At 39.3% G+C, this 22,332-nt stretch overlaps 1 protein-coding gene across 6 annotated transcripts in view; it reads left to right on the forward strand.

The window, feature by feature from the left end:
- MYLK (myosin light chain kinase) overlaps positions 1-22,332 on the forward strand; it is a 454,770-nt gene that overhangs the window by 242,637 nt on the left and 189,801 nt on the right. For all 6 annotated transcript variants that reach the window (XM_072613766.1, XM_072613765.1, XM_072613763.1 and 3 more), the window contains 3 exons: positions 15,650-15,698; positions 16,211-16,373; positions 21,471-21,636. In XM_072613766.1, coding sequence (XP_072469867.1) covers positions 15,650-15,698; positions 16,211-16,373; positions 21,471-21,636 — 378 coding nt within the window. The remainder of the gene's footprint in view (positions 1-15,649; positions 15,699-16,210; positions 16,374-21,470; positions 21,637-22,332) is intronic.

Here is a 22,332-nt window from a genome sequence, read left to right on the forward strand (position 1 = left end):
GAAATCTAAACCCAAGTTCTCTGACTCAAGAACCAACTCTCTTTCCATGTACCCAACTATCTCTTTTACATAGTGGCACCTTGATTAACAAATCACCAGGAAATCAATCCTCATCTCCCAAAGCTTAGTTGCCAGTTAAAGGGGTTGATGTTCTTACTTCAAGTGGCCATAGTGACAGGTAAGAAGGAAGCTGCCCTCTGACACAAGGCTCCTTTGACCAACTAGTCCAGGCTGAAAAAAAAGGGGGGCAGGGTGAATTCTCTCAAAACCAAGGCCCAGACTTCACCTTTTAGGGGCATACTTTTTCCAAAGATCTCCTAAGGGGAATACTAAGCTGAGACCTACCCCACCTGTAGCTTAATAAAGAAGGAGGCCAGCCTTGGACATACCTTCCTATTGCTGCCATATTTCTTTGATTAATAATAGTGAAGTTCTTGACGTTGAAATGTGTTCTTGGATCAAATTCTCTTTTTAAATAGCCATGATGACTTTAAATAGCCTCAGTCTGACTTTTCTTAAACCAACTGCCTAATTTCTCTCATGTCCTGATCAGAGAGGTCACTACACACTTTGTTATGGTTCATAGAGCTCTAGATTTAGAACATGGAGGGCTAGTAGAGGCCAATCTACTCCAGTCCACTTATTTTATACTTGGGGAAACTGAGGCACAGAGAAATGAGTGCCAAAGCCAGGCTTCAAATCTGAGTTCTCTGACTCTACCTCCTGTATCTTTTCTACCCTGTATGTTTTATTTTCTTTTGCTCCTTTGCTTATTTGAGTTGGGAGAAGGTTGAACCTGTGAATTTTTTGATATGGAGAACTACCAATAAGGAAACTTACCCAATAGTGTAAATCAATAACTGTTCTTCTTGGGGCACAGAGAAATCATGCTAGTAGCTCACCATCCCATAGTCAGTTGGTGTTGCAGGTGGAACTTGAAACCAGGTTTTCCTGGGTCTTCACTCTCCATTAAAGCACTAAATATTATTGCTGTGCATTTTTGTGGCTTTATTTATCCTTATTCTTACTATTATTGCTACATATAGTAATAGAGTAATTCCATGTAGTGTTATTATTATATATTAAATAATTATATAGCTCTGCTATATGTTAAATAATAATATAATAGTCATGCAGCTAAATGGGACACAGAATAGAGTGCCACACCTGGAGTCAGGAAGACCCAAGTTCAAATCTGGCCTCAGGCATTTATTAGCTATGTGACCTTGGCCAAATCACTTAACCCCATTGGCCTCAGTTTCTTCATCTGTAAAATGAGTTGGAGAAGGAAATGGCAGACCACTCTAATAATCTTCGCCAAGAAGATCCCAAATGGGGGTCACAGAGAGCCAGATACTACTGAGATGACTGAACAACAATCATGGCAGAGAATATAGCTGTCACCTTTGTAGATTGTATGAAACGTCTCAGGATCTCCTTATTAGCTCATATCCTACATAACTATACGTACACTATGTAACTAGAGAGAAGGTCTCATTTATTTTCCTTGTATGATTTTTCAAACTACTGTGATCTGCTTTCTGCCCCTCTATTCTTGATTTATTTCGCCATCTTCCACTCATGGTTTAATTCTCTTCCCGCAGATAGCACTTGTCACTTTTCCCAGACTACTGGTACTCTAAACTGGCTCTATGGAAGCAAGTCTCCAAAAGGTTTGGGGTTGTTGCTGTGTTTTTTTAATTGTTCAAAAAGCACATGCCTATTATCCTTAAGCCTTCTTTTCTACATGGTCCCACAGTCCCAAACTACACAGAGAAGGCACCTGGGATAAATACACAGCCCACCCTTCCCACAACTGCCAGCCCTCAGTAATGCATAAGGATGGGATGCTAGTGAATTATTTCCATGTGCCTGTTCTACATGCCCCTCCTCCTACCCAGTGTCCCCTGTTCATCTTCGTACTTCTTGCCACCTCCTAGGGTTTGGAGGAATACCCCAGCTTTTTCCCTGACTGTCCTATCCCTTCATCCTTGCCTTTTCCCAGTTCAATAGGGAAAAGTGAAAAGAGTAATGAATCTAGAATCAGAGAACCTGGGTTCAAATCTCAGTTCAAGCACTTGCTCCTTGCATAGACCATGGGTAAATCATTTCATTTCTCTTGCCTTAGTTTCTTCATCTGTAAAATGAGTAGATTGGATTAGATGACCTCCAGACTCCTTCCTAACTCTCTAAATATATCATGTCATTACTCGTTCGGGTTACTAACATTACCAAAATGTCTTAAGGGAGGGGAAGGGTACCAATTCCTCTTGGAATACTCGGAAGGTAGAGAGATATGTCATCCTTGCTGGGTTACATTACTCCTATGTGCATCCCCATTACCATGTGCACTGTGTGCAAATTAGTGTGCTAGTGCTAACATCCTAAAAAAATCTCCCTTAATTATTTTACTCCTTCTGTCCCCATTCCCTTAACTTTACCTTGCTTCATTCTGTTCTTGTAAGACTTAAATGTCATGCGTCTATCTTCATTTCTTCCCGTTTCTTTTTCTTTAATTGATTTTGTTTGAGTTTTGCTCTTTTCCCTACCTTGTGCAGAATTAACTTACCTTGTGATTAGGATACCTGTAAGATTCCTTCGAGGTGTATAGAGACAGATAGACAGATATAAAGAAAGGTAATAGAGATAGATGAGGGGGGGGGAGAGAGAGAGAGAGAGAGAGAGAGAGAGAGAGAGAGAGAGAGAGAGAGAGAGAGAAAGAGAGGGAAAGGGGGAGGGAGGGAGAGAGAGAGGGAAGGAGGGAAAGAGAGAGACAGAGAGAGAGACAGAGATAGAGGGAGACAGAGAGACAGACAGAGAGAGACAGAGAAAAACAGAGAGAGACAGAGACAGAGACAGAGAAAGAGAGAGAGAGACAGAGAGGAATATATTAAGTACTTACATTACATTATATACACTATGCTAACTGCTAGGTATGCAAATACAAGAAAGCAAGACAGTTCTTGCTCTCAAGAACTTTCTGTTCTAATGGGGGTACAAAACTCATAAAGGGGTGCTGGAATGTGGAGATAGGAAAGGGTACCCTTCATGGGCATGAGGGCGGAGACTGTTGGAAATTGCTTGAAGATAAGCAAAAAAGCCTATCAACGCAAAGGGAACTGAATGGGATCTAAATTTCTGGTAAAGTGGAGATAGTTGGAGAGTGGAACCATGGCAGGAATCTCAGAGTCTGTAATTCTACGATCCTGTGAATCTTCTTGAGACCTTTTTGCTATAGGTTCTGTTGTTTTCCTTTGGTTTTCTTTCTTTTCTGTTTTTTTTTCTTCTTGTTCTGCCATCGTATTCCTTTGCTAGCTTTCCTCTGTTTCTTTTCCTTAACATTAGACATTTTTTTCTTTCTCACTCAACCTACTTCCTCCTATAGCTTTTAAATAGATATATACATTTTTAAAACTTACACGACAGTCTCTTCCCGACAAACACCCAAGCACATTTTTTTTGATTCTGCTTTCTTTACTCTGATTTACTTCATAAAAGCCTTCTCAAAATCATCTGAGTTCTTGTTATGTATCATTCTTTATGAGACCTTAAGGAATTCTATCAGTGTATCATTTGTTCAACTATTCCTCAGTCATTGGGCACATACTTTGTTTCTTAGTTTTTATCACAAATAGTGCTGATCTGCACATTTCTGTTCATGTGGTTCATTTTTTTATAGTCAGTAGTCTTCCTAAGATAAATTGTTTTCATGGTATCTATCTTTTGTTACGTAACACTCAACTGTTTTCTGGAGCATGTGTCATTTGGCAGAATTGCCAGCCATGAATTTCAGCATTATCTTCTCCCAATCCCTTCAGCAATTAATTTTCTCATCTTTGAGTATGTTTTCCAGCTTGATAGCCATGAGGGTAATAGTCAGGGTTGTTTTGGTTTGCATTTCCCAAATTATAACAGATTTGAACATTTTTTCATTTTATTATTGATTACATCTTTCCTTTTGAAAGGTATTTGTTTATAGCCTTTAATGATTGGTCTTCTAAGAAATAGCTCTTAATCTTGTTTATAAATTTAAGATGTCATCTTTGAGTCCCAGACTTTTTGGAATTCTTAAAATGAATGTCTGCTGTATTTTATTGAAAGTTCTTTCTTTTTTTAATTGTCCTTTTTGATTTTTTTTAAATTGTTTTTATTGATCTCCTTTGTTTAGGTTTTAGTCTAGTTGCATCACTGCAGTTCCTCTAGTGTTCCTCTCCCTCTTTCTTCCAGAGAGCCATTTCATATAACAAATAGTATTAGGCCTAATGAAAAAACTTCAAAATCCATTTCTTTTATGTAATTCTAGTTACATTGATTTTATTTGTTCAAAAGCATTTTAATTTTATGCCACTGAGTCTATTTTTGTCTTTTATGATCTCTTCCATTCTGCATATGATTGCAGCTTCTTTCCGTACTCCTAATAGTGAAGGCTAAAACCTTCTGTTTTCTTTTTTTTTTTTGCCTTGCCATTTTACATTTAGATTGTTTATTCATTTGGAACTTTATTGTGGTCCATTATGTAAGATATTGTTCTAAAACTTTCTTTTTATTTTTTTCGTCACACTACTTTCTTGTTTTCCTAGCAGATCTTATGGAATAAGGTGTCCCTTGTCCAGTAATTTCTCTTCTTGGGCTTTTAGAACCCTGGATTTTTGTGGGCATCTATTGCTAGGCATTTAGTCAGTTCCATTGATCTAACTTTTTTATATTTAGTACTATAAAGTTTTGATAATTATTCCTTTGTTGTATACTTTGAGATATAATAGAGACAAACACCATCCTTCCTACATTTGCCGTTATATTCCTTTGTGTCAAATGGGGTTTGTTATTATTTTGTTAAATTCTGTAAAGTAACCCCTTAGTAATATGATTGATATAGAGCTGGATCAGTAATTTGTTGTAGTAGTAGTAGTAGTAGCAGCAGCAGTAGTTCAAGTAAGTAGTCCAATAGTCCAAGTAGTCCAAGCAAGAAGTTATTTAGATCTGGGGTAGTGTGGACTATGAATTGAGAGGACTCATGTATGCATAATATTGTGGAGACAGAAATGACAAACTATGCCTACTGATTATATATGTGGGTTGTGTGAGTCAGGAGTTTACATTAGCTTGTAAACATGGATGACTGGAAGAACAGTGGTTCCCTTGATTGTAACAGGGAAGCTTGGAGGAGGTCAGGATTTGGGCAGGAAGACAATGAGTTTTGGTTTTGACATGTTGGGTTTGAGATGCCTCCTCCCAGCAGAATGCGAGGAGACAGATACTATTAGGTTGTGTCTGTCTGTGTGTGTAATCTCAACATCTAATCTTTTGCTCTGCATATAGTAAGGTTTTAATACTTGTTGTTCTTAAGAAACTATTCCTCTCCATAATTTTTATGCTTTCTTTCTGATTCTCCCTTTAAACAAGTCTAACCCTTCGGGGCAGTTTGGTGGCACAGTGGATAGAGTGCCAGACCTGGAGTCTGGAAGACTTGTCTTCCTGAATTCAAATCCAGCCTCAGACACTTACTTAGCTGTGTGAACCTGGACAGGTCACTTAACCCTGCCTACCTCAGTTTTCTCATCTGAGAAAGGAAAGAAAGAAGGAAAGTGGTAAACTTTTTTAATATCTTGGCCAAAAAAACTTCAAATGGGGCCACAAAGAGTCAGATACAACTGAAAAATGGTGGAACAACATCAGTCCCTCTTCTGTTTGGTAGCCTTTCAAGAATTTGAAGGTGGCTGCCATGGCTTCCTAAATAAATAGTCATCCCTATAGTTGAACTCTCCAACTTCTTTAGATAATCCTTACATGATGTGGTTTAAATACTTCACACTATCCTGGTGGCCCTACTCTAGAAATGCCCTAGTTTGTCAATGCCTTTGAGACATTGTAGAGTATAGAATTAAACATGATGCTCCAGAGTAGTCTGATGAGGGCAGAGTAAGGCAGGATCATCATCTCCCTTGTCTCCATTAAAGAAGCCCAAGATAGCTTTTCCTATTACAGTTGCCTTGTCAAACTCTGAACTTGCAGTCTACTAAAACACCCATTTCTCTCTCTCTCTCTCTCCCCCTCTACCTCTCCCTCTCCCTCTCCCCCTCCTTCTCCCTCTCTTCTCTGTCTCTCTTTCTCTCTCCCTCTCCCTCTCCTCTCTCTTTTTTCTCTCTCCCCTCTCTGTCTGTCTTTTTCTCTCTCCTCTTTTCTTCCTTCCTTCCTTCCTGCATTCCTCCCTCCTTCTTGCCTTCCTTCTTGCTTTTCTCCTTCCTTCATCTTTGTTCATGGCTTTCAGATGGTCTGATGATTCTTCAATTGTCTCTCCTCAGTCTGTTTTCCAGGTCAGTTGTTTTTGCTATGAGATATTCCATATTGATTTTTTCAGACTTTTGGGTTTCTTTGATTATTTCTTGGTGTTTCATGGAGTTATTAACTTTCATTTCACTAAATTTAATTTTCAAAGATTTATTCAATAAGTTTTTGTACCTCTTTTTCCAAGCTGTTAATTCTCTTTTCATATCTTGCTTGTATAGCTGTCATTCATTTAAAAAAATAATTTTATTTTTTTACATTTTTGCTTTAACTCTTCCTGTGTGCAGCCTGCAATCTGCTTTGAGATTTTACTTGTAGAGGTTTTCAGGTCATAACACTTATATATTTGTGTCTTGAGCTTTCCTGTTACCATAGTAGCTCTTCAAGTCAGGTTCTCTTTTTTTTTTTTTTTTTTGCTTATTCTTCCAACCCACTTCTTGACTTTGGACTTTATGTTAGTGTTGAGTGCTACTCACTTCTAGAGTGGACATCTGACCTGAACTTTTGTCTTTTCATGTCCTTCTTCTGTTTTCACATCTCAGTCTGAGGAATTGCACTGACTCTTGGCCAGGTTCTCTTTCCATTGCCACACAGCTGCTCTCTTGGCCAAGATGCTGCCATTCTTTTTTATTTAGTGTTTTCTTTTCTCCCAATTATATGAAAAACAATTTTAATATTATTTATTTTCAAATTTTGAATTCCAAATTCTCTCTCTCCTTCTCCTTCCCCCCTCATTAAGAATGCAAGCAATTTGACATAGGTTATACATGTGTAGTCATGCAAAACACATTTCCATGTAAGTCATTCTGTGAAAGAAAACAGTAAAAAAGACAAAAGTATCTTTGATCTACATTCAGGCTCTACCAGTTCTCTCTCTGGAGATAGCACCTTTCATCATAAGTCCTACAGAATTGTCTTAGATCATTGTATTGCTGAGAATAGGTGTTATTCATAGTAGATCATCATACAATAATGCTGTTACAGTGTACAATGTTCTTCTTGTTCTGTTCATCTCATTTTGCATCAGTTCATATAAGTCTTTTCATATTTTTCTGAGAACATCCTGTTCACCATTTATTAAAGCACAGTAGTAATCCATTACAATCATATATAATAACTTGTTCAGCCATTCCCTAATTGATGGACATCCCTTCAATTTCTAATTCTTTGTAACCACTAAAAGAGTTGCTATAATACTTTTGTACACATAGGTCTTTTTCCTTTTTGTTTTTTTTATCTCTTTGGGATAGAGACCTAGTAGTGGCTTTGCTTGGTCAAAGGGTATGCGTGATTTTATAGCCCTTTGGGCATAGCTCCAAATTGCTTTCTAGAATGGTTGAATCGATATACAGCTTCAGCAATAGTATATTAGGGTTTCAATTTTACCACATCTCCTCCAACATTTGTCATTTTCCTTTTCTCTCATATTAGCCAATCTGATAGGCGTGAGGTAGTAGCTCAGAGTTGTTTTAATTTGCATTTCTCTCATCAATAGTGATTTAGAGCATTTTTAAAATATGATTATAGATAGCTTTGATTACATTGTCTGAAAATTTGCTGTGCATATCCTTTGACCATTTATCAGCTGAGGAACAGGTCTTGTTTCTTTAAATTTTGCTCATTTTTCTCTATGTTTGAGAAATGTATTTCCCTCCATCCTATTTTCCCCCGTTTATCCTATTCTCTCTCTTTCCCTCTCCTCTCCCTTTCCCTCTCCCTTCCCTTTCCCTCTTCATCTCCCTCTCTCTTTCCTTTTACCCTATTACTCTCAAAAGTGTTTTGCTTCTGACTTTTACCTCCTCCAAACTATCCTCCCTTCTCTGATCCCCTTCCCTTCCTACTTTCCTATTTGGTAAGATAGATTTCTACAGTCAACTGAGTGTGTATATTATTCCAATGAGAGTAAGGTTTCCTTCCCACTTTCCCCATTTCCCTCTCCACTATAAAATCTCTTTCAGGCCTCTTTTATGTCAGATAATTTATCCCATTCTATTTCTCCCTTTCCCCTTCCCAAGTGCCTTCTTCTTTCTTATCCCTTTATTTTTTAGATAATCATACAATCACATTCAATTCACACCTCTGCTTTCTGTCTATGTGTACTCCTTTTAACTTCCTTAGTAATGAGAAAGTTTTTAGGAGTTACAAATATCATTTTCCTGTACAGGAATATAAACAGTTTAGCCTTATTGAATCCCTTATGATTTCTCTTTCCTGTTTGCCTTTTTATGCTTCTTTTGCATCCTGTATTTAAAAGTCAAATTTTCCGTTCAGTTCTGGTCATTTCCTCAAGAATACTTGAAAGTCTTTTATTTCATTGAATGTCCATTTTTCCTCCTGAAGGATTATACTCAGTTTTGCTGGGTAGGTGATTCTTGATTGTAATCCTAGCTCTTTTGCCTTCTGGAATATCATATTCCCAGCCTTCCAATCCCTCATTGTAGAACCTGCTAAATCTTGTGTTATCCTAACTGTGGCTCCATGATATTTGAATTGTTTGTATTTGGTTGCTTGAAGTATGTCTTCCTTGATCTGAGAGGTCTGGAATTTGACTATAATAATCCTGGGAGTTTTCATTTTGGGATTTCTTTTGGAAGGTAATCAGTGGATTTTTTCCATGACTATTTTACCCTCTGGTTCTTGAATATCAGGGCAGTTTTCCTTGATAATTTCTTGAAAGATGATATGCAGGCTCCTTTTTGGTCATGATTTTCAGGTAGTCCAATAATTATTAAATTATCTCTCTTGGATCTCTTTTCTAGGTCAGTTGTTTTTCCAATCTGATAGTTCACATTTTCTTCTATTTTTCCATTCTTTTGATTTTGTTGGACTAATTCTTGATGTCTCATAAAGTCATTAGCTTCCACTTGCCCAATTTTAACTTCCAAAGAGGTATTTTCTTCAGTGGACTTTCGTACCTCCTTTTCCATTTGACAAATTCCATTTTTTAAAGAGTTCTGTTCTTCAGTGAATTTTTGTGTATCTTTTTTTGCTTAGCCAATTCTGCTTTTCAAGGCATTCTTCTCTTCATTGGATTTTTTGTGCCTCTTTTACCATTTGGCCTAATCTAGTTTTTTTTTTTTTTAGGTGTTATCTTCTTCAGTATTTTTTTTTTGTGCTTCCTTTACCAAACTTTTGACTTTTTTATCATGATTTTCTTGCATCACTCTCATTTTTCTTCCCTATTTTTCCTCTACCTCTCTTATTTCATTTTTAAAATCTTTCTTGAGCTCTTCCATGGCCTGAGACCAATTCATATTTTTCTTTGCAGCTTTCAATGTGGGAATTTTGACTTTGTTGTTTCCTGAGTGTGTTTTGATCTTCCTTGTCACCATACTTTGTATGGTCAGAATTTCTGTTATTTGCTCATTTTCCAGGCTATTTCCTAACTCTATGCTAAAGTGGGGCTCTGCTTCCCAAGTGAAAAGAACACTGTCCCAAGCTTCAGGGATTTTGTGCAGCTATTTTCAGCTGGGGACCTATAAGTTTTAGTCTCTTCTAAGGTGGTATGATCTAGTGAGAGGTGTGTTTGTTACTATCCTTTACTGTGCACTGATTTGTGAGAGACCACACACTCTCATTTAACCCCAGAACTGGCTCATTCTAGATATATATTCCAGGAAGATATGGAATCTCCTGATTGTTCAGAATAGTTTGAGATATGACTGACTCTCTATTCCTCCACAGAGTAACCAATCTAGTTACTCTCATTTCTCATTTTTCAACTTTTACTTCTTTCTCTGACCCATCTTAGATGTCTTCTTTCCTGAGAGTGTAAGCCTGAATAAGTGAGTGAGTGAAATGTAAGTATATTGGGAAAAATCAGCAGATGGTGGAATAATAAGATGAGCACTTGGGGCTGCTGTCTTTGTTGACTGAGGTCAAAGTCTTAGAATAAATTTGGGACTTTGTTGGGTAGAATAATCCAGGGTCAACTCCATGCTATGTATCTCAATTTTCTCATTGTTTCCTTGAGCATGGGAAGTTGCTACATCCTCACATGATCCCCTTATGAGGCAACTAGGTGACAACTAGTGGATAAAGCACTGGATTTGGAGGTAGGAAGACCTGAGAATTTGAACTCTTAAATTCTGGACAAATAAATTAATTTCTCTCAGTCTCAGTTTCATCATCTGTAAGGTGAAGATAATAATAACATCTTCTTCACAGAATCATTGTGAGGATCAAATGATATGATATATGTGAATTGTTTTGCCATCTTCTAAATACTGTGAAAGAACCACTACTGTCTGATCCAACACTTCATTTATCTTCCACTGTTCCTTTCCTTCACGTTAGTATGTTCATTGTGTATATGATTTTTTTGGTTCTGCTTACCTTATCCTGCATCATCTCATATTATCTCAAACTAGATGGCCAGTAGACACTTTAAATTCAATATTCTGTCTAAACAGAGTTTAAAATTTAAACTCAATTCTTTCTAAAGCAGAACTCATTATCTTCCCTCCCCCCATGAATACATCCTAATTCCTACTTTCCCTGTTACTAGAGAGGGCAACACCATCCTCTCAAACTCTGAGGCTTGAAGCCTACTTGTCATCCTGGATTCCTCCAGTGTCTTCCAATATCATAGTAGGTACTTAAGAAACGTTTATTGAATGAATGAATATAAGCCTTACCAAGTTTCTCTAAGTTCTTCAAGTTTGTCATTTTTATGATACAATGATAATATTCCATTATATTCATATACCATAGTTTGTTCTGCAGTTCTCCACTTGATGGGTAGCCTGCTCTTTGCTAACACAAAAGTGCTACCATAAATAGATTAGTATTTATCTCTTTCCCTTTATCTTTGATGCCCTTAGTATTATATGACTGGTCTTGGTTATCATGGGTTAAAGGGTATGTACAGTGTAGGGACTTTCTTGTTATGGTTCCAGATTATTTTGCACCCTTCTTTCTCTATTTCATACTCTTCAAATTCCAGCACAACCCCCTCCCCAACTCCAGCCACTCACTATAGAGCTAGATTAATGCTTTTTCCTCAGAGTCCTTTCAAGAGGAGTAGATGGGATGCTGGATTTAAAATCAGGAAAACCTAAGTTCCAATCCCACCTCTTTAGACACTCACTAGCTGTGGGACCCTGAGTAAGTTACTTCACATAACTTGGCTTTAGATTCCCCAACTATAAAATGATGGGGTTTAACTCAACAACCAGTCCCTTCCACCTCTAAATATACTATCCTAGTCTATTCTTTTAAGGAGGAACTTCATCCTCCCAGATAAACTAGAAGATAGAGTGACATTCAATCACCCAACTTTTACTACACATTTTCTTTGTTCTAGGTACTGTCCTAGGTACTGGGGAAACAAATCTTTCCTTCAAGGAGTCACTTTTCAAAAGAGAGGAGACAGGACATATGTACAGTATAGGGGAGGTAAATATATATGTAAGAATATGTAATGTTAATGGGATTTAAGATCTTCCTTGCCCATTAATGGACCTCATATGAAGCCCTTTAAGGGAAGCTTGCTTAGGGGAGGCTTGTTTGTAGGAAGGCTTTCACACCTTTTGCTAATTTCTAATTAGGTACTGAGACATGAGGGTTGTGACGTCTTCTGCTCTGAGAAGTATATATATACTCTGACATGAGGTTTTGCTTTGGGGGTTCACTTATGAGAAGGATCTTGTGATTCCCTGGTCGAGATTCTGAGGGGCCACATGTTCAGACCCCCTGATTGCTTTACTTACATCCTAGGGATTTATGTAAAATGTATAGCAACATTACTTTGATTCAGGCAGTAGAGCCCTGTCTGTTGGTCTTTATTTCTCAGCTTATATTTTCTCTGTTTGTATTTTCTCTGGAGTTCAGGGTGCTGACTTTTCCCCTGAATTAGTGAATGTAGTTTAAAATATTGTTGACCCCTTAAACAGCTATCTTTCCTAGGAAAGCAAATCTAAGAACCTGTGCTACCAGCTGTCCTCTGTGTGCTAGGGTGCTTGCTATTACAGCATATGCCAAATAAAACTAAAGAGAATAAATATAAAGTGGTTAAATGCAACATAGTTGAGGGCCAAGGCACAAGCATTTGGGGAGAACAGGGAGGCTTTATGTAGAAAATGGTATCTGAGGTGTGTCTGGAAGGAAGAGAAAAATTCTAGGAGGCAGAAGTAAGGAGGGGTGCCTTCCAGGCATCAGGTTCAGATTATACAAAGGCCTAGAGATGGGATTGGAGAACCATGTGTGAAGAACAGAGAGAACAGTTTGATTGGGTCACAGCTTGTCACCTTTTTTAGTAAGGAAACCAACGTGCATTTCATACATGCAGTACTGTTTCCTGTATCTCGTAGGAACAAAAACATCCTGCAGTCTTTTCAGGTCATTGGAACATTCTCAACTCCCATACCTATTTAAACTTAGACTTTGATTTGTTTAAGGAAAAGGTTTCATCTGAGCTTTGTTTTGTTATTATTAATAGTGTTTTCCCCAACTTCTGTACCTTTTCTCCTATTTATTGTGCTATTTGCCAATGTCCCCAAAACTGGCAGATTCCTTCTCTTAGGGCCCTAATGCAAGCTGTAGCTGGCCTAATAATGCCTATCAAAGGCCTAGCATTCTTTAATTCTCTATTTCCTTTCACATTGGAGGCAGCTAGATGGTGAAAAGGGTAGAGCACCAGTGCAGGAGTCAGGAAGACCTGAGTTCATATCTCACCTCAGACACTTGACACTCACTAGCTGTGTGACCTTGGGCAAGTCACTTAACCCTAATTGTCTCATCCTGGGTCATCTCCAGTCATCCTGATGAATATCTGGTCACTAGATTCAAATGGCTCTGGAGGAGCAGTGAGGCTGGTGACCTGCACAGCCTTCCCTCACTCAAAACTAAGTCAAGTGCAAGTCATGTCATTATTTCTCTGATGGCATGGTCTTCTTTGGCAACGAAGGATGAACACATACTGTGTGCCACGCACTGTACTAAGTGCTGGATATAATTAAATATTAACAAAGGAACCAAAATGGGCATGGTTGATAATGATCTAGGCCTAGCAGGAACAAAAGTTAATGTTGAGGGATAGTCAGGAATCTGGTTGAATGGGGAGTGGAAGACCAAGTTATGGAGCTCCCTCACAATTGGCAAACACTGAAGGTTCTCCATGTCTACAGAACCCCAGTGAGCCACATCTCTAGCTTAGCATCTCAAAGTCACAACTATACCAATTCTTTAACCCTGCTCTATATTAGGAATCATCCCTTTCTCACCCTAAATAAAAGATAGATTTTGTTGTTGGTGAGTTGTTTCAGTCATGTCCAACTCTCTGTGGCCCCATTTGGAGTTTTCTTGGCAAAATACTGGACTGGTTTACTGTTTTCTTCTCCAGCTCATTTTACAGATGGAGAACTGAGGTAACCAAGGGTAAGTGATTTGCCCAGATTCACATAACTAGTAAGTGAGATCAGATTTGAGGTCAGGTGCTCCTGACTCCAGGACCATCACTCTTTCCACTGTACCATCTAGCTACCCAAAAGATAGATACTTCCCTCCTTTTGGTAAAGAGTTAAGAGGCTATGGGAACTGGATGTTACATAACAATGTTCATGATTGTTATGTCAGTTTTTTTAACTTTTTCTTTATTACAAGGGAAACTTCCTTGAAATTTTGTTATGTCTAAAAACGAATGTAGTATTTTTAAAAAATTTAAATACTACAGAAATAAATAACAGCATCTGGTCACCAGTGTAATGGAAAGCACACTGCACCAGTCATAGAGAACTGGGTTCTTGCATCAGTTTTACTCCAACTGGTGCTGTCTGTCAGGGATTCAAATTGGGGAATCCAGGGTTGGGACCAGAGTGACAGAATGCAGACAAAGGAGCAGGCCATTGGCCATCGGGAGAGAGTATAATGGCTCATCTAGGTAGATCAGCCTCAGAAGCAAGGCTGATTTAGAGAACTTCTAAAGAGAAGTTCTTTTAAACTCAAAAGACTAAGATTGACAGAGCCGGGCTGAACCTATAGCTGACAGACATTTGCCAGGGTCAAAGAGTTAAAGAAAGAGAGCAGTCCCTGGTCAGAAGATCCTTCCAGACTTCTACTTCTCCATCACTCAGAACTCATGCTTTGCATTTTCACCTCTTTGCAAGGGAGCCAGTTGTAGTGGTTTCCTCTCCTCTCTAAAGGCCTCCTCTGGCACTCTCTCTTTCACTTCTCCGGCTATATTCGCCTTACCACAGAAGGCAATTCTCTCCCATCTCTGGGATGCGTCTCACACGCAGCTCAGGAATCCACTTTGACTTTTTAACAACTATTACCTTTGTTTCTACCTGTTCTGATATGATTTATTTTCTGTCTCTCTGTGTCTCATTGTCTCTGTCTCTAGCTCTCTGTGTGTGTTTTCCTTCAGTGTAAACAGAGTATAACTTTTCACATTACTTGACGACAGTCAGAACTCATGTAGAGAGTTACATATTTCTCTGCCTCCTGAACCCAACCCCATATCCCCTCAGCTTTGACCTTAAACAGTCAAGCAATCAGCAAACATATATTACAAGCCTGTTACATTCCAGGCATTGTAATAGATGCTGAGGATTCAAGGACAAAAATGAAACAGTTCCTACCCTCAAGGAATTCATTATATTCTATGGAGGAGATAATGTGGTAGCATTTAAATCTATATAGAATATATACAAAATTGGTGTAAACCAGTTGTGTTTTGTTTGTAAGGAGATGTGAGGAAAGACACTAGCAGCCGGGTTGATCAGGAAAGATCTGTTGTGGGAGTTGGCATTAGAGTGGAGTTTCAAACTAGGGATTCTGAAAAGATGGAGCTGAGGAGGGAGTGAATGCTAGTCAGTCAGTTAACACTTATTAAGTGCCTACTGTATGCCAGGCACTGTGCCAAGTGTCAAGGATGCAAAGAAGGGCTCAAGACAGTCCCTGCTTTCAAGGATCTCACAAACTAATGGGAAAGACAACATACAAACAACCATGTGCAAACAGATATTATCAGGCTGAAAAAAGAGATAATCAGGAAGGAAGACACTAGCAGTAAAGGGATTAGGAGAGGCTTCTTGTAGAGGGTGGGATTTTAGCTGGGATTGAAGAAGCCAGAGAAGTCAGGAGACAGAGACAGAGGGATAGAATTTCAGGCAGGGGGACAGCCAGTAGAAATGATCGGATATGAGAGGCAGCTTGAGCAAAGGAAAAGAGATGAGAGATGGCCTTTAGTGTGTGAACCCAACTGGTTAATTTAAGGGACAGGTGCTGGATTGCCACAGCCACAAAGTAGTCAAGAAAGCATAAACTCCAACCCTTGTGGTTGGACCTCCTTGCCCAACTTTGATCAGAGTCTGTAGGATAGACCAATGCCCTTCACATTTCTTGTTTGATCTCCTATTTACAGGAAGCTCTGGGAAGACATATAGAGAGTCTTTTGGTGCCAAGGCCCTAGGGTGAGTGTCAACAGGTGGGGAGTGACTGAGGGGGGACTGGGTGATGCTGCCTTTGTTGATGTGGATAATAAACCTGGGGTGTTACATGTGCAATAATCAGGGTGAGAATGCAGTGGGGAGGAGGGTGTCATAGTAATTCTAATTTAGTTAATGTCCCTGATCTGAGTATCATTTCACCTTAAGACAATAATCTTCTCTTGGTCTCACTTTTAGGAAACAGAGTAAGCCATTGAATTTAGCCATTGAACTCTAGGTGAAGCTGTAGAGAAAGCTAGTTTTGTCACATACCTGCACACATGTGAAATAGACCCAACACAAAAGCATGTTTTTAGCCTAGAAAGCAAATTACCTGAGAGAGTCCAATAAAGTTAGAGTTCTATACCTTTCCCCATGGGGTTCCTTGGGCTGAGAGAAAATTCAGAGCTTTGAGAAAGAACTGGGGGTGGGCAAACTGGAATCTCAATAGATTTATAATACAAGCCAGAGTTAATTGTATCCTGATTGCCTTCCAGGGGCAGGCTGGCAGCCCCCACGGATAACCTGCCAAGCATCTGGGGAGAGAGTCCTCCCAGATTTGCTACTAAGCTCAGCAGGGTGGTGGCAAGAGAGGGACAAACAGGTCGCTTCTCCTGCAAGATCACCGGCCGTCCCCAACCCCAGGTCACCTGGCTGAAGGTAAGAAATGGCTAGACTATGCCACAGGGCCTAGAGACCCAGAAGGTCACTGCGAGACCCTGTTGATGGGTACAGACTTGCCACCCTTCAGTTTGGGATCCACCAGGACTGTCTGGTGTTCCCCATGTCTGTAAGGTTACATAATTTGTTGATACAGTCCATCCTTGCTCCCTGTCTCCTAAGCAGGGAAAATGAGCTCCACGTGAGTCGTATCCCTAAATCATTCTATCTAAAATTCCCAGACCACAAGGCCCTAATCATCACAAAACTCCCAATCAGCTGCAGCTCTCAGGATTACAACCTTTCTTCTTTTTCAGTTTAGCATTATTTATGACAACAGTCAAATGCCTTCTTTCTATCAGCTATCATTTCCATTGAGAAATAAATACAGGAGGGGGCGGAGCCAAGATGGCGGAGTAGAAACACACAAATACGCTAGCTCCGAACCCACAGCCCATGAAATATCTGTAGTAAAGAGCCACCAATAAATTCGGGAGCAGGAGAAGCCACGTAATAGTGGAGTGGATAAGAGAAATAAATACAACGGCATATCCTTCATGATGATTATTGTATCACACTTGAAGGTGCATACCCTATCCAACTTCCTTTCCTCTTAACATTCAACATCCAATCATTGCTTTAGAGCTGGAAGGGACTTTAGGGGTCATCTAGTCTAATCCCCTCATTTTACATATGAGGAAACTGAGACCCAGAAAAGTTGAGTAAATTAGCCAAAGTTATGTAAATATTAGATAAAAGAGCTGGAATGTCAATTCCGTTTTCTGGCTTAGATTCAGAACTCATTGTACTGCATTGGAGTAATAGCACAATGCCTGGCACATAGTAAATGTTTAATAAGTATATATTGACATGGCACAAATTCCATCTGGATCTTAACATTACTTCCCCATCCACATAATCTTAAAATTGAGCAGGCCCTTTCTTATCTCTGGGAAAACCCTTGGTTCCAGGCTGCATTCTCAGGCTGATCTTGTCAGTCATTCACCCTAGTGGTCAGATGCTGGATTCTTCAGGGAAGTAAAATAGTTTGCTTGTGGTGATGCATAAATGAATGAATGAATGAATGAATGAATGAATGAATGAATGAATGAATGGAAAGGCATTTATTAAGTGCTTACTATACGTAAAGCATTGTCAAATGCAGCAGTAAGGCAGCCCTTTGTCTAAAGGGGTTAACATTTTAATAGGGAGAGATCACACAAATTAAGATGTTTCCGCTGCAAGCCTGATGATTTTCAAAGCCCAGTGGTCCTTGGAGTTCATTGGCAAAGCCAAAAATAATACATCTTCTTTAACACCATTTCCATTGATGAACCCGTATTTGTTTCTGATATTGAACCACTTGAAAGTGCCAAAGACTTAGAGGGCACAAGAACTTTCTTTTCTGGGTCTTTAGTAGTTACAGCTACTGAGGAATAGGAGGCTGCCTCACCTGCAGAGTTGACAAGTCACATCTCCACAAGGGTTGCTCCCCTGGAGGATGGCTTTGGGACTCTGCCTGGTTTGATCTGGGTAGCACTGCCATTTCCAGGGTTCTTGGGTTTAGCTGCTTCTCAGTGGCAATTGATCAGTAGTTGGTGTTGGTAGGATGCTCAGCCCCTTCTCTGCTAAGGTTAAATAAGGTATATGGAGCTCAAATTGATCTAATTTCTTATTTTTATAAAGTGTTTTTGTGGTTTTTCTTTTTCTTTCTTTTTTTAATTACAACCTTCTAATTAGAATCTCCGGCTTGAAAACCATTAGAGGTCATTGTTTTATAGGTGAGGAAATGTTCACTCAGAGAGAGGGATTGCTTTGTCCAATATCACACAAGAATTTTGTGGTAGAGCAGCATCTAGAACTCAGACATCTTGAACCCAGGAACACCTGGCACTCAGATAGCTCAACTCTGCCATTGGACTTTTTCTGCTATACCAACTCCACTGTGAGGTAGTTCATACATACGTTTTCTTCAGAGATGCATAATCTAGTTAATCTTGGAACTAAGTCTCAAAAGCAGCCCTCTCTATTTCAAGTTTAATATCTTTTTCTGCTGTCCCTTAGGGCCTCTGCATTTTCATCTCAATTTATATTGATTTGTGATCTAGAAAATTAATAATAATACTGAACATTTATGGAATACATTAAGGTTTACAAACATTAAGATTTACTTTATGTATTGTATCTTATTCCGTACTCAGCCCAAGGTGAAGGGATTTGTCTAGTATCACGTTGCTAGTAAATGACTGAGACAATGTTTGAAGTCAGGGCTTTCTGATTGTTTTATTCACTGTATTTCTATCCCTGGGACCTATTGTTCTATCCCCTATACCATCTAGCTACCATTAGCTGCATGTCAGGAATGGGAGGTTACCCCTACGAGTCCTGTTCCCTAACTTGGTCATCGACTTTTCTCAGCTTTTGTTACAATCATCCATTGTCCTCCAATTCATCTGGTCTTCGTGTTCTGTGGCCATGGGTCATTTCTTGCCATTGTGGCACAGCCCCCCAGAGACCAGTGGATAATACTAGAACTAGCTGTTCTTGCTCTTCCTAGTTCTCCTTGAATTTTCTGGGCTGCCCAGCTTATCACAGGGACATCCTGTATCAGGTCCAAAGAAAGTCTTGGCCTCAGGTGATTTAGAGTGACCATTGGGCTTCCCAATCAATGAAGTGGGAACCTTAACTCTGCCTTGTTTGGCTTAACTCTCTTCAAGAATAGACTCGAGAGAAGGGGAAACAAGAGAGTCAGTGTCACTTTCCCACACACACACACACACACACACACACACACACACACTCACACTCACTCACACATACACTTCCCATAGCCTTGACCCATTTCCAAGAAAGGATATGAAATTCATTACCACTGTCAGCAGTGGCCTTGGGGCACAGAAAAATTTTTCTTTTTTTTCTCTCTTTTTTTCTGGGAACTGACGTGGGAGGTTGGTGCAAACCTGGGATTAATGAAGCTTAAATCCATGTTTGGAGAGAGGTCCTCAATCCAGGGAGCCTGCCATGGTACTGCAGCCACATTACCAAAAGTACCAAATGCTTTTCTCTTCTGAGTTCTGTCTAACCAGGATGAGTGACAGCTGCCACTGCTGCCTCTTGGCACGGCTCCCAATTTGGGGTATGCACATTGGTGGGGAACAGGGGTATAATACACCCTGAAAGCAGATTAGAAGCAGTAAGCCAAGACACCATTAGTCACAAAGCAGAAATATGCCTCTTAGTTAGGTTGAGGATATATGTCTTTTCAATACAGTGTCAGGGATGATGTAGGCAGAGTATGTAGGAAGTATGGGACAAGAAGTAGGTTCTGAAAGACCCCTTTCTGTCAAATGTGTCTTTCCCACCTGTAATGTTATTATTCCAAGAATCACAAATCAGATTATGGAGTTTAGCACCTTGACCCTGGAAGGCCTTTTAAAATTCCTTTAAAAATTTTTAAATATACATTAAAATTTTTTAATTTTTAAAAATTTTATATTTTGAAATACATGTTACCTAATGAAAAGAGCATTAGATTGAGAATTAAGAGACCTGGGTTCTAGTTCCAGGTTTACATAGCCCTAATCATTTGGGTGACTTGGAGCAAAATATCGAACCTCTTTCTACCTCAACTTACTCCTTGTCCAATGAAAGTTTTAGACCAGATCATCTCTAAAGCATTTTCCAGTTTCGACATACTAGGATTCTATACCGTACTCATTTCTGTAGGGTAGGGTTTCTGTCCCTACCTGAGTAGTTAGTTGATACTTTGGGTCCTTTGGATGAGAAACAGGTCAATTCCAATGACAAAAAAGACAAGGACAAACTTTGGGTAGTGAAGACAGCTGAAAGTCAGGGTCAAGGAAGGCAGGCTTAGTGTGATTGGGTGGTTGTGGAGGGAAGGGCAGCAAGGACTGATTTCACCTGCCTAAAAGTTTTACCTGTGCTGTTCTATGGAACATAACAAAGGTGAGTGCAAGCATGGTTTGTATCCATGATGAGACTTGACCACTCACTAGTCACTTGACCTCTCCCACCCTCATCTTTCTCATCAATGAAATGAAGGGATTAGATTAAATAATATCCCAATATCCCTTGCAACTTTAATGACATATATTTCTGAATTATGTGGAGGAGAACTGAGTTGCTGATTTAGACTGGAAGACTACTGAAGATGAAGTCGATGTTTGTGTCATTTGTTCCATACAAGAAGCACTGCAGTGATGCACAGAGAAATGCTGAATGAAAGTAATCGCTGTTGCTAAAGGAGATGATGCATCTCAGTCTAACAATAATAATAGCATTTTATAGCACCTAACGATTTAGAAAGCATTTTGCTTGTGCTATCTCATTCAATCATCCCAAAAACTCTTCGAGGCAGATGTTATTACCATCCCCATTTTGCAGATGAGGAAACTGAGGCTGAAAGAGGTCAATAAGTCAGTCAATAAAAATTTACTAAGTGCCTACTACATGCCAGATACTGTGCTAATTGATCAGAATAAAAAGAAAAGCAAAAGACAATTCCCGTTCTCCAGGAGTTCATGGTCTAATGGGGGGGACAACTTGTAATCAATTACATATGAACAAGATGTAAACAAGTTAAATTGGAGATAGCAGAAAGAAGACACTAGTGACTTGTCTAGGGTCACACAACTAAATAAATGTTTGAGGTAAGATTCAAACCCAGGTCACTCAGATTCCAAGTCCAGTACTCTTATTTGTCATTCCTCCAAGTTGCCTGTTGTTGGGTTTAAGACAACACCTGGCATATAGTAGGTGTTTAATATATGCTTGTTGACATACATGCATACATACATACATATATATGTATGTATGTATGTATGTATGTATATATAATGACCAGTTTAAAGTCTAGCCTCTGAATATGCTGGTGGAACTCCAGATTGGAAGATACTTTTCCTCCATGCTTTGGTGTTTCCCTTAATGTGGTACCTGACTCAAGAATTGTTCTGGTGTTTAAGTAGATAATTCCTGCCTGTGATTTTCAGCTTGTCCTTGGAAGAAGAGGCCAAGAATTTAGGTGGAGAAGGATTCATTTCTGTTATGTAGACATCTTATTCCTACACACACACACAGGGGGAAGTCCCACTGGAGCCAAGTGCCCGTATCCATATGCTTGAGAAGACTGGGGTGCAAGTATTGGAGATCCAGGAGGTACAGCTGTCTGATGTGGGTGTCTACACATGCATAGCAGTGAATGTAGCAGGGAAAACATCCATGTCTTCAGAACTCATCATCCAAGGTATGGTCCAAGATGGCACAGTTACTGGGGACTAATTCCTTCCAGATACTGCTGGGCTTCAGGGAGAATTCCACTGGAATCATTCATCTATTCCTTGATATATGCACACATGTACATGTATGTTCATAGGGTTGGTATTAGTCACAGGCAAGGTAGACAGCCATGGTTTACAGAGTACCAGTTCTCCTATGCCCCAACCTAATTCCACCGTCTGCTAGAAGAAGCAGCAGAACTTTATAGTCCTCCCCTACTCTAAGGTCCTGTTCTACTTAATCTGGACTGTTATTCCTTCTATTCACTTCCTGTGAATTCCTCATCTACAAAATGAAAATAATAATAAAAATAGTATAATAAATAATAATTGCTATTTATTATCATACAAATAATAATAAAATACTTTTCAGGGTTGTTGTGAGGATAGAGTGAAATAATATTTGTAAAGTACTTTGCAAATTTCAAATTGCTATTTAAATGCTAACTGGTATTATTATTAGAGCTAGAAGGAACTTTAGGAGTCACCCAATTCAGTCCTGTATTTTACAGGGAAGGAAATCAGTGCCCAGACAGATAGGTGATTTGCCCACGTCATATGGGTGATCCGTGGCAATGCTGAAATTTGATTTCAAGTTCAAAGTCTTTGAATTTAAATGTAGTGTTCTTTCCAAAGCATCTCTTTCTAGACTGACATCATTTCAA

The sequence above is a fragment of the Notamacropus eugenii genome, chromosome 5 (genome assembly GCF_028372415.1).
Source record: "Notamacropus eugenii isolate mMacEug1 chromosome 5, mMacEug1.pri_v2, whole genome shotgun sequence".
In the NCBI taxonomy this organism is placed as follows: domain Eukaryota; kingdom Metazoa; phylum Chordata; class Mammalia; order Diprotodontia; family Macropodidae; genus Notamacropus; species Notamacropus eugenii.